The sequence below is a fragment of the Heliconius melpomene genome, chromosome 2 (genome assembly GCF_056956725.1).
Source record: "Heliconius melpomene rosina isolate 202511_hmr_F chromosome 2, ASM5695672v1, whole genome shotgun sequence".
In the NCBI taxonomy this organism is placed as follows: domain Eukaryota; kingdom Metazoa; phylum Arthropoda; class Insecta; order Lepidoptera; family Nymphalidae; genus Heliconius; species Heliconius melpomene.
Window position 1 is genome coordinate 6,999,759 of NC_140390.1, and position 12,177 is coordinate 7,011,935.

Sequence of the window (12,177 nt, forward strand, 5' to 3'; positions counted from 1 at the left end):
GTATATACTGTAAAAGTCAAGAGAACTGTCAGCATAGTCTTAGTAATGGGACCCCATTTTACATTTTGTATAAGTAACTCTAAAAAGGCTAAGTTATCTAGGAACTATAATTTTATATTAGCCTTGTCCTTTCTTTGTATAAAAAAGCATTCATTGTTTTAAAAATATTTTATATTTTAAAATATATAATTTGTATATTTTTTGCAGTAGCTTATATTATTAACATTAAATATAACTGAACGCGTATACTCTTGTATTTTTTAAAATTCCTTTTCCTATTTGCATTCTAGAAAATCAAGAACACTAGTTACGTAATAAATTATTATAATTTGTGTTTTTTTATATATTTACAGATTTTTAAAATATGATATAATGCCAAAATGTAATTAGTAATTTTTGTAATAATAATGTTGAAAGTTTGCTTATTTTGAAAACGTATAAAAATTTGTACCCGCACCTCTTGGACGGTTTCCAAGAAGCGCAGGTTCAAATCCCGCTATGTTCAAAATGTATACGTTATTATATTGTAAAATCCTTCTAAATTAGTATTTTCCTATCCTAATGTGAAATAACACTTTAAAACTTGATATGATTTACATATATTGAGATGTTAAAATGATGATGAAATTTATTAAGATGCGCTTCAAATGCAATGCTTATCAGAGAGGACTTAGTCAAGACACTCCTTTCTCTACTTTTCGGTCGAATTCTAGATACTGTGGGCGCATAAAGCGCTATAGCCATTCAGAATTCACTACAAAACTTCACGCTGTATCCCGCATATCCCTGCATAGCAGGGTGGGAAGAGTGTTAGAATTAATACACTCAGTTCCTATTGAGAAACTTCTGTTCCCCACTCTTTGTTTATATAAAACTAAAAATATAAATAAAAATTATATAAAACTAACTTTAGAAGCATTTACCTAATTTTACAACGACAATAAGATTCATTATCGACGGTACGCACAGTCACCTACTTAAAGTTGTACGTAATGGATTTGCAATACCATTTTGTAGTGGACCATTTCTTCGCTCTGATTATTTTGCTTCTTACAAATGTACTGTGAATGAGTTAAAAATAAAAATAATATAATTTGACATGAATTATTTTATTTAAAAAGTTTATAAAAGAAAAAGAACATATATAAAAGAAACAAAGACTTAAAATGATTGTAAAAAAGTGAGGTCTGTAATGGCACTCTGGCATTAGTGTGCGACTGTACGCAGGCAATTATGAAATTTGATAGATCGTGCGTTCGATTCCGGCTTAAGGAATTTAAATATTTAATATTTTCATTTTCGTGTCCTAGTAACGAAGTAAGCGCTGCTGAATTCCACCACTCACTCAACAGTCAAAACGCAGTGTCTTATTGGAAACGGAATGTTTTAACACTAGGTTCCCAAGTTCCTTCTACCTACCCTGCTTTATGCTGTGGCCTGCGTAAAACTAAAATAATATTAAAATGAACTAAAATTTATGTAAGAAAATTAGGAAATGTAGGCAGATCAAAAGTTAACTATAATTGCAAATGCTTGTGAACCTTTCCGGAGTCACGTTTAAGCCAAAACACAGGGCACTAGGGTTTCATAAGCGTATAGGAAGTTCAGGATTTAGCTATCCCTTTTTGTCATCACACTATATGTGAAAAAGGGATAGCAAGCTAGACATATACTGCAAGACAGATTGCGCTTTATTTTCAGCCATTTTTAGGCCTAGATTGCGTTGTACAGTTAAAATAAATAATACCCACCCCTATACTCATACTGAAATTATATTATTCAAAACCTTCCCACGCAGTGAAAATGTCCATATCTTAACAAGTAGTTCGATTTCTTCTTTTTTATTAAAATGAATTAAAATAAAATTTTATTTTTCATACATTTATAAATACATATTCTGTATTTGTTATTTTTTTTTATTTGCTTAAAATATATATTATTTAATAGCTTTAACGTTTAAACTAATTTAAATAAAAAAAACCTTACATTCCATCGTGGGCGTCCGCGTATGTAGAGATATTTTCCAGGGAGGGGGGATGGAGGAGGGGACTCGACTTTAGTTTTAAACAGATTTATTAGTATAGATTTTTTTTTTATTTTTCAGGGTAATTTTTTATCATTAAAACTCTTGATGTGGGCACAAGACTATTCTGGGCACAGACCATGCTACACCCACGTATACCACAGATTTACCGTATGTGAGTGAGGAAGGTGTTTCAGTTTCAGAAGCTCAAAGCAGCTCCTGGAACTTACTCTACTTTCGATCTCTTCTCTCCACCTAACCAAATACGAAAGTTTCATCAAGTAACATTAATATCTTTTCCTTACATATCAATAATATTCTCAAATATCATTACATTATAAGGAGATCATGCTTCTACTGGTAGAGTTTTAGTTTTAGTTCAAAAGAATATTTTATTGCAGTAGTTTCTAAATATTTTTTACATTTTTCCTGACAAGTATATATTGTAGAATGAAGTCGTAAAGATTGTTAATTAGTAGACTAAAGATAATTATTATATAGTTATGTATAAATACATAATTTTTGTACGTCATATATAATATTAAGGTCGTCGAACTATTCATAGTGATGTAAATTAAGTTTGTACTAGCGGTGTATGTACATTTGAATTATAACCCGATAGCGTTTGTAGCTATAGCAAAGCTAAACCTTATCTGATAATGTTTATAATATACTACAATACGAAAATACAGAAAAGAATGAAGTGTCACTTACTACTTAGCACTTGGTACCGATTTTCATATTTTTAGTTCAAGATTTGATATTTATAGATATTAAATTAATAACAAGTTTATTTATTTTATATTGTTTTATTTCAAAAATAAAGGATTACAAATACAATTAACATTACACAAATAGAAGCAAACTGCTTTGGTTGAATACATTCAAAAATGGATGAAATGAAGATGATAGTGAGGAGTTGCTGAGAAGTTACTTTTAATTTTAATGTAGATTTCTAATATTTTACAAAAAAACAGTATACAAAAATATTTCTTCTTTAATTGTAGCTATAAATCTTGCAATTGATAATATAATATACAAACATATTAATTTAAACAAAAAAATACTAAATATTAATTAAGTTTTTTACTAATCTATGACTAACTGACGGAATGAACCGTCAATACCGAAGAGTTCATCGTAGTTGGTAGGCTTTCCAGGTCTTAAAGACTCATCAGCCTTTAAGCTCTCTTGCTGTGTGAACCAGTCCTTATATTCATCTAGTTTCTTGACCCATGCATCTGAAAATTATAATAATTTTCATTTTATAATAATTGCGTAATATTATTGTAGTTATTGTATAATTTATATTGTTAAGCTAAGTTGATATATGTATGTGAGAACTTAAAAAAACATATTTAGATAAGAATTGTAAAATAAGAGGAAATATATCAAATTAAAAATTAAATAATTTAAATATTATAAAAAAATGTGCATACGATTATTTTAAACGGACTCGTCTATCTATAACTCTGAGAAAATTGTAGATTTTTTGAATATAATATTTAAATATATATATATATATATATATATAACAGTGTTTTTATTATTTTTTATGAACATTTCAAGTATTAAAATGGGAGTATAATAATTTCAAATACATACTATGGATATCATTGATAGGTCCAGCTTTTCCACCATATTCTTCAGGTAGAAGTTCCTGTGGAACGTACTTGTATAGGTCCTTAACGTCACTGTGAATGAAGATCTGAAAGGATAATAAAACATATTAATTATTTTTTTTTATCTCATTCTCAAAGATCTCTTTCTCTGTTTCTATATGCTGGTAGGAGTTATATTTTTAGTAGTCTATCTTATATTACATATACAAATTGTGGATTGAAATTCGACTCAGGGCAACATTTATATGTTTTCGGCCATCCTGGCGCAGTGGCACAGCAATTGACTGTAAACACGAAAAGTCGTGAGGTCGATCCCGCCTCACTGGGGGAAAGAATTATTTTCATTTCTCCGTCGTTCAACAAGCAATATCTAGAATGTGGACGGAATGGATTGTTTTGACAGTATATTTTTTCTTTCTATGTACTAAATACGAAATATAGTAAACTAATAAAGGTATTAGTTGTCACGAAATACTAATATATTTCGTGGAGCAGAGGTACAAAAGGGTGACTGTAAATTTAACGGTAGTAGGTTCGATTTAATATTTTCAATTCCTCGCTCTGGTAATTACTTGAAAATAGCAACAGAAAATTATATTACGAGTTTTATTTATCACTTCACTTACTCTTTCTCTTATCTTCTCCTTCAGGAACGGCTTCACAAAGTTGACGATCTTATCAACCAGTGGTGATATATTGATGACATGGACCTGCTTCAATTTTACTGGATACGCCTCCTGTTCATAGTAAAAGAAGGAGAAATTAAATAAGTTTTGAAAATTATAATTTTCAGTCATTAAATATAAATGCTATAATATAAACGTGAACGTCATTTTCTCTCGTTGATATCCGCCATTCGATACGCATTACGTTTAGCATTCGGGGAAAAGTGTGTACGGAAGTACCTTAATAGGAACGGAGTGTTTTAACACTAGGTTCTCATAGACCCTTTCCTACATTGTTATGGGATACAGTGTGAAACTTAAAAAAATATTCCCGCTTACTTCAAATATTATCTTAATATTATGCTGGGACAAGCAAAATTATATTACCTGGACACAAACTAAGAACTTCTTGACCAAAGTTGGTGTGAACTTGGCAAAATGGTTCGGAGTAGCAACGGAAGCATCCAAGATGTAAATATCTCCAGCTACACCTTCCTTCTCTTCCATCAACCTAACGTCACCAAGCATAAGAGCCAGCTTGAAAGCGTTGGCAACATTTGGAGTTTGGACTTCTTTATCAATACCTATAAGAAATGAAACGTAGTTTCTAATTATTATTGACGAGTGATTTTTTTTTAGTATAAATCCTTTTTTTTTGTTTTTTTAAATAGATTATGGCCAAATTATACAAAAACTTTTCGTAATTTGTAGTCTGTTTCATACTAATGTATATATGCTATATTATTGTAAAGTTACATCTAAATCCGTTCAGCAATTCCGTTTCTTAAGAGTAGAACAAAAATTTATCTTTACAAAGTTTCAAATATATAATATTAGTAAGATTTGACGTTAAGAAATTCTATCTTTTCTTTTAAATTTCTATATATTTTATATTACTAGAACTCTCTTCTAGTAGTTTATTACTAGAACTCTCTTCTAGTCTAGTAGATTAGTATGCTGATATTTTAATGTTGTTACCTTTCATAAGGATGACTCGGCGACCGTCAGGGGTGAGACCTGGCATTGGTGGCATTTGGCTGAAAGTGTAAATAAAAAAATCTATAGCACATATTTTCTATTTACAAGAAGAAATGTAAAGATTGATATAAAACTAATATTAGAACATTTTATTCTCAATTTAATTCTCAATTCTCTTCAATCTCTTTTTCTTAGAACAAGAAAATAGTTTAACTCTAATATTTAATTAGCTAGGTACTTCTACTAATTTGCCATAGTCATTTCATTTGTTTTTCCTTCAATTTCACGCTATATTTCGCATATAATAGGCGGTCGCATATAATTGAGTGGCGGAACTTAACGCCGCGCTTTGCCTTGTTACGAAAGCAAAGAAATGAAAATATTAGTAATTCATTCCCCCAAATGGGAATCGAACCCACAACCGTCGCACTTACAGTCATACGCTTGCACTGCGCCACGACTGGCCTCATCTCCTAAATCTATTTTTTTTTACAAAGTTAAATCTTACACAATTTTAATAATCTCCTGTAGTTCGGGGCGGTTGACATCTCGGTCGTTGAAGAACTCTGGTACGGCCGAACGCATGGTGAAGTACATGTCCAGCTTGCGCTTGCACTTCTCAAGGGAAAACTTGCACCCTCTGAGAAAGGTCATTATGCGTTGATCGTCTGGAAAAAAAATATACAATTTTTATTTCTTTTAGGAAAATGATGAAAGGCGTGTCACTGTAAGCACGACGAGTTGTGGCTTGTGAAAAAATAGAATATTCGGTGGTAGTGTCGAGCCAAAGCGCGGCGTTAAGTTCCACCACTCATCACACAATGCCTTCAGAATAGGCTCCCACTACCTATCCTACATGAATACAGTGAAGTTGAAAAAAAGAACAGAATAAAAAATTAAACTCGTGTACTTTAATTTTCAGATCATTCAATTCAATTTCATTGAATTAGACTTTACTTCACAATAAAGAAAGTTCGAACTGAAAACTAAAAAGTATAAGCAATTTAATACATTTTATAATGTCTATGTGAATTTATAAGAATTAAATGTTACCAAATTCATCAGGTAGATGGGGCTCTTTCTTCAGCCATTCCTTGATATGAGCGAGGTCTTGTTCTTTTGTATCAGCGTTTTCATTTAATTCCTCGCGAATTTTCTTCCACATCTCTCCTGATGGCTGTTCGAGTGTCATCTTGGGTTCTGGTTCTAAAAAAACCAAAAATATAATTGGTTATAAGAATTCAATAGAATATTTAATTTTTGACTGAATCGTGCATTTAGTGGGGCAGGTTTCTGCTTCAATGGATCCCTTGGCATCCAAGTGTTAAGACACTCCGTCTTTCAAGCTGAAACATTGAGTTTCGATAATTAAAACAATTATTAAAATAATTCATTCCCCTCACTACATTATATTAACAAAAAAAATGAAAATTTACATTTAGTTACATTTTTTATGAAAGATCACATTAAGATGTACTAATAATGATTGTCAAAAATATGTTCAAGATTTTCCCACGAGTTATTTGTTCAAGCGATTATGAGAATTATAAGAAGAAGAAAAAAAGGATTTCAGATTTTTTTGTTTGTTTTATTTTTTGCTATAATATAACCAAAAACTATCGAGTTAACGTGGACCATGTAAAATGTTACTAATGAAATATTATAATAGTTTTATATTTTTTATAAAATAAAATAAAATCAGCTTCACGATGTATCCCGCACACAGCAGGGTAGGCAGAGGAAACATAGTGTTGAGACACACCGTTTCCCACATTCTGCCGAATTCTGGAGGCATTGCGTGTTGAGTGGCAGAACTCAACGCCGCGCTTTGTCTCGATATCAGAAAAAAATAAAAATATTTTGTCCCTCGAGTGGGGATCGAACCCACAACCGTCGCGTTACAGTCACACCCTTGTGCCGCTGCGCCACGACGGCCCTAATTTATTTATTTTTATATATTCAGTTTTGACTTTAATTCCGTCTCTTTGATAAAAATAGGATAATACAATTCTATTAGATTCTCCATGTGTTAGCTATTTCCTTTGAAATTTATAAGCATTAACTTAGAATGGTTAATTAATATTTATCTGGTGAAACATTAATATGTTTTATTTATATATTATTAATCGTACTATTTACTTAAAATTGCCTTCCAAAAGTTTTCAAATATAAAAATTAATACTGACATAGCTCAGCCAGCTATAATAACGTTAAGAAACCATAATATTCTAATTTCGTCAGTGTGTCATGACACTTACAGCTATGTTTCATAACTCCAGTGAAGACCTTGAATGAATGGACGTCTGTCGCATAAAATAAGACAATAACATTATAACAATGCTCATACAAATATAAATTGAATTGCTTTTTTTTAAATAAAGTGCAGCGTTGAGTTACGCCATTTATTGGGATATATCGGAAATTGGGCGGCGAGTGTGTCATAACAATAGGTTTCCTTTGCATATCCTATTGTACGTTTATATGCAAGCGTGAGTATTTTTTTGTCTTTTTTGATTGTTTAGGCCAAAAATGTGACGCAATGGAAGAAAAAAATCAATTGTGGGCCAACTTTACTCTAAAAAGTCCAATTTTTTGCGATACGAAAAAAATATCTATTCAACTATAATTTTCGTACTTTCTGGTATGAGATAAGTAAAAAATATTCACAATTTCGTGTCTGTTTATTCTACTTCCAGAAATGTACCTATATGTTTAGACAATTCAGTGTTAACACACTCTGTTCCCCACTTGTCGTCCAATTTCCGAGATATCAAAGCGGAAAAATAAAAATAAATAAAATGTACTAATTTCTCTGAGTTTGAATAGAACCCACAACCGTCACACTGACGCTTTCCCACTGCACCACGACGGGATTAAAACATATACTGATAAACTAATTTCATTATTATAAAAAATATCATCGACTTAGTATCAGGTAATAAGAATAAAAAGAAAACCTTAGCTTAGCGTACTTTAATTCTCCAAATACATATTCAAATTTATCAAATGGCAACCTAAATTTAACTTTCATAAAAAAAACGAAATTCGCAGTTAAGCACCGGAACGCGCGAAACTTTCAGCTTTCACTGTTTAGTTTAGTAAATGATTTCTGTCACGAGAGTCGCTCTAATAAACGTATAACGTGATATCGAAATTTCGTATTAAAGAAAAGTCATGATTTTTTTAGTTGTACGCACACAGTTGCGTAGATAAAAGGGGATCTAAGAAACTAGTGTTAAGACCTTTCCGTTCGCTTTCCGCCTAATTGGAGGTTTTGCGTGTTGAGTGGCGGGTATTAACGCCGCGTTTTGCCTCATTATTAGAGTGAGAAAAATTAAAATAAATAAACAAATATTACATAAAAATTCATTCCCTCCAGTGGGAATCGAATCCAGAACCTCCCAGAACCCAGCCAAAATATTGACTCTTCCAATATTTAGGTTATTGTGTAGTTGTTAGCGCCATCTAGTACTATGATAACTAAAACCTATCAAGATGGTGAGGCTACAAACTTACATAGAGACTTACGTAATAATGTATAGATGGCGGTGCTATTAATTCTATCATTAAAAATTTCAAAAATTAAAAAAGTTTTCAATATTTGTCTTATTATTATCATTCTTTTAATTTAAAAAAATGTGCTCATTTTTTAACGTTTTTGAAGAGTTATTTCACATTTAGCAAATAATAATATTTTTTTTAGAAACGATTAAGCATTTGTACGTAGCGGAATTTGAACCCGCATCTCTTGGAAACCGTTCAAGCGTTCTGACCATTAAGCCATACGTTCCTTTGTACTTATGGCTTAGTGGTTAGAACACTTGGACATTTCTGAAATAGTATGTATTTTACTTACTACAAGTTTAATTTTATTTTATTTTAAACGAGAATTATAACAAAACATAAAAATAACATAATTTCTTAACGGTAACTAATTCAGACTGCATTAAAATAGTAAAATTATAGAGCAGTAATATCGTGAGGCAATCAGATAATCTTATGTTGGAGTCAGTGAACTATATTTTAAATAATAATCAGCTTCACGCTGTATCCCGCACACAGCAGGATAGGCAGAGGGATCCCAGTGTTAAGACTCTACGTTCTCTCTCTATCGAATACTGTTATTATTTATAATGTGATAACCAACGATATAAATTATAATAATTAAAATCATCTAACTCCATCGAAATATTCTTAAAGAATAAAAGAGGCTTTGCAGAATGCTAAAGCAATACAATGGAAAAATTACCATTTCTTTTAAGATTTGCATAGATTAGTGACTCTCTAGAAATAAGAGTATCTACTTGAAAATTTAAATATTAAGTCCTATGTTAGTTCTTAATGTTTGCTATTAAAATTATAAATGGATCTGATCCCATATGCACCATTAGTTTTCGTTCTGATGTCCATTGTAACATTTCTGTATTTATATTATTTTTTATATCTCCACTCGGAAAAATGCTTAAATATTGAAATAATATTATTGCTATTTCTCTACTCTGGTAGATAATTGTATAGAGTTCCAGTTTAATAAGTTAGCAACTAAAGAATTGTCAATAATATAGAATTTGCTTATTAGACGAAAAGACCCCAATAACTCGGTAGAAAATGGGGAACGGAAGTTTCCGATTGGGGAACGGTATGTCTTAGCACTAGGCCCCCAGCTTCCCTCAGCCTACTCTGATTATTTTTTCCTTAAATTTTTTTGTACATAATTATCAAGATTTTTTTGTATATATCTTTTTATTTTATATATTTTGTATATTGCTTTGTATGTATCGTAATATTTTATTAAAAATAATAAAAAAAATAACACATTTACTAGCAAAACTGTTTATATTAATTATATAATTAAATACGTTATATTAATAATTATATCATTATACTATAAAACAACTTAATCATTTGCAAAAAAAATATTACAATAATAACAATAGGAAAAAAAACATAAAAAATAAAATATAATCAGTGTAACAACTGTAGTGCATTCATTATAATTGCCGAGCGACTGGCCTCATGCAGTTTCACTGACGTGACGGGCCAACGGCCTGAGTGATTCATACTATTCTGTCACGTATACTGTCAATAAAAAAAAATATGATTTGCATCCATTACACGTAAATAGTACGGTCTATTTATGATATAAATATTTAATAATTAAATTTCACCTTTATAGGCTATAATTTTTTTTTATTGATAAGCTAGCGGCTTCGCCCGCTTGATTGTATAGATGTTTATATGATATTATTTAAGTGTATTTAGGGAATATTGGTTGATTATTTATTATAATTATTATCTATACTGTTATATATACGTGGCAAACGCGGCTTTTCTCGCGTAAATCCTGATCCACCAGAAATTTCGGTATAAAAATTAGCCTATATGTTATTCCAAAACCCTCTCAATCTCTCAGTGAAGGTTTTATTAAAATCGATTCAGTTTTTCCAAAGATTAACCCGGACACATATAAAGACTGACAAACAAAAATTTAAAATTGTGTAAATAAATTTGTGTTTAATATCGTGTAAATGACTACGCACTTGAAAAACACGGCTATATTAAAATCACAGATACTCGAATCTTATTAATATGTATAGAAAATACGAAAAAAATATATTAAATCTCACAATTACACATATCTTACCGGTAATCCGTTATCCGTAAAAAAAACACTACACGTAAAAGTGGAAAATAAAAAAAAAGTAATCACCTTTGTAATGGAATATCAAATCACTCGCCAAACTCTCCACGACGGTAACACTATCACTTGAACGCAACGTTTTCGATGTTTTTAAAGACAAAGAAAATATAATAAAAGATAAATATCTTTTTATTCTATCTGTTTTAAAGCTAAGACGTCAGCTGCTCCGCCTCGAATGCGTTGAAGACTTCGTGCGACCAGTTTATATTATTTCTTTACGCGCTCTAAATACGATAGGTAGGGCTTATATATTAAGATTTTGGACGTAAATATGAAATTGTGTATTTCACTATTACATATGAGGATCTAGATTTTTAATTGTGTGTCAAATAATCTTTTTTTTTTTTTTCTTTTCTTTCATCAGCCTATCGCCGTCCACTGCTGGACGTTCTCCCTCATCAAGCGCCAACCATCCCGGTCTTCCCCTTGATGAGCGATGACCACAAGACGAGGCCAGTTCCCGGTATTCACACTATTCCTGGCCACGGTAGGCTATGGTGACGGTGCGAAGGGGGGTGCTAAGAATCCCCGGGTTACGTCAGGATACCACAAATAATCTTTTAGTATAATAATAATATAATATTTTTAAATCACAAAATTATTAATTTATTCTATTTAAAATACAAAAAAATAGGTATTAGTTATTAAAAATATAATTTTAATAACTAAATCTCGATATAAAAAGTATAGATAAAACAAGAAAATATTCTCGCTGAAATTTTTATTTACAAACTATTAAATGTTTAAATTATTAACTAAATAACATATAAATAATACATTTTTAATAATTTAAGACATATTAATTGTGATTTTCAGAGACAGTCGTGGTCGTGTACCACTTTCACTTCCTCCTGTTAGAATTAGGGCAGGTATCTCCAGGTACCTCCTGGATATTAGATTATGTCATTATTTGGAAACGTTTTTTATAATATAATTAGGTATAACATGTCTACCTCTCCAATTATTCATATATTGAATAGATTTCATTTATTAAAATATATTTTTGATTAAAAAAATATATTTGGCTCATATATACGAGGCAAGATTATAAAAATTATTCCAATTATCGGGTGCATTCATGCAAACTGGCAAGCGAAAGGTAATAAAAATATATATTTTGAAATTTACTAATTGCAACCTTTCATTTGACACCAAATATAATATTATAATTGTAAATTTTTTAGTTTA

The 12,177-nt window shown here is 30.7% G+C and overlaps 1 protein-coding gene across 1 annotated transcript; it reads right to left on the reverse strand.

The window, feature by feature from the left end:
- Positions 1 to 2,812: 2,812 nt before the first annotated feature.
- On the reverse strand, positions 2,813 to 11,168 carry LOC146540639 (alpha-tocopherol transfer protein-like). Its single transcript, XM_085200230.1, has 8 exons — positions 10,999 to 11,168; positions 6,342 to 6,494; positions 5,797 to 5,956; positions 5,289 to 5,347; positions 4,698 to 4,894; positions 4,272 to 4,382; positions 3,629 to 3,731; positions 2,813 to 3,264 (listed from the first exon to the last, which is right to left on the reverse strand). Exons 2-8 carry the CDS (start codon positions 6,478 to 6,480, stop codon positions 3,113 to 3,115), a joined length of 921 nt encoding a protein of 306 aa, XP_085056356.1. The 5' UTR covers positions 6,481 to 6,494; positions 10,999 to 11,168; the 3' UTR covers positions 2,813 to 3,112.
- Between the last annotated feature and the right edge of the window lie 1,009 nt (positions 11,169 to 12,177).

Coding starts and splice junctions, on each gene's coding strand:
- LOC146540639 (XM_085200230.1), bottom strand. CDS start 6,480: ATGACACTCGAACAGCCATCAGGAGAGATGTGGAAGAAAATTCGCGAG. Junction 5,348..5,796: donor CAGGAGATTATTAAAATTGT/GTAAGATTTAAC, acceptor TTACACTTTCAG/CCAAATGCCACCAATGCCAG. Junction 4,895..5,288: donor CCGAGTCATCCTTATGAAAG/GTAACAACATTA, acceptor CATTTCTTATAG/GTATTGATAAAGAAGTCCAA.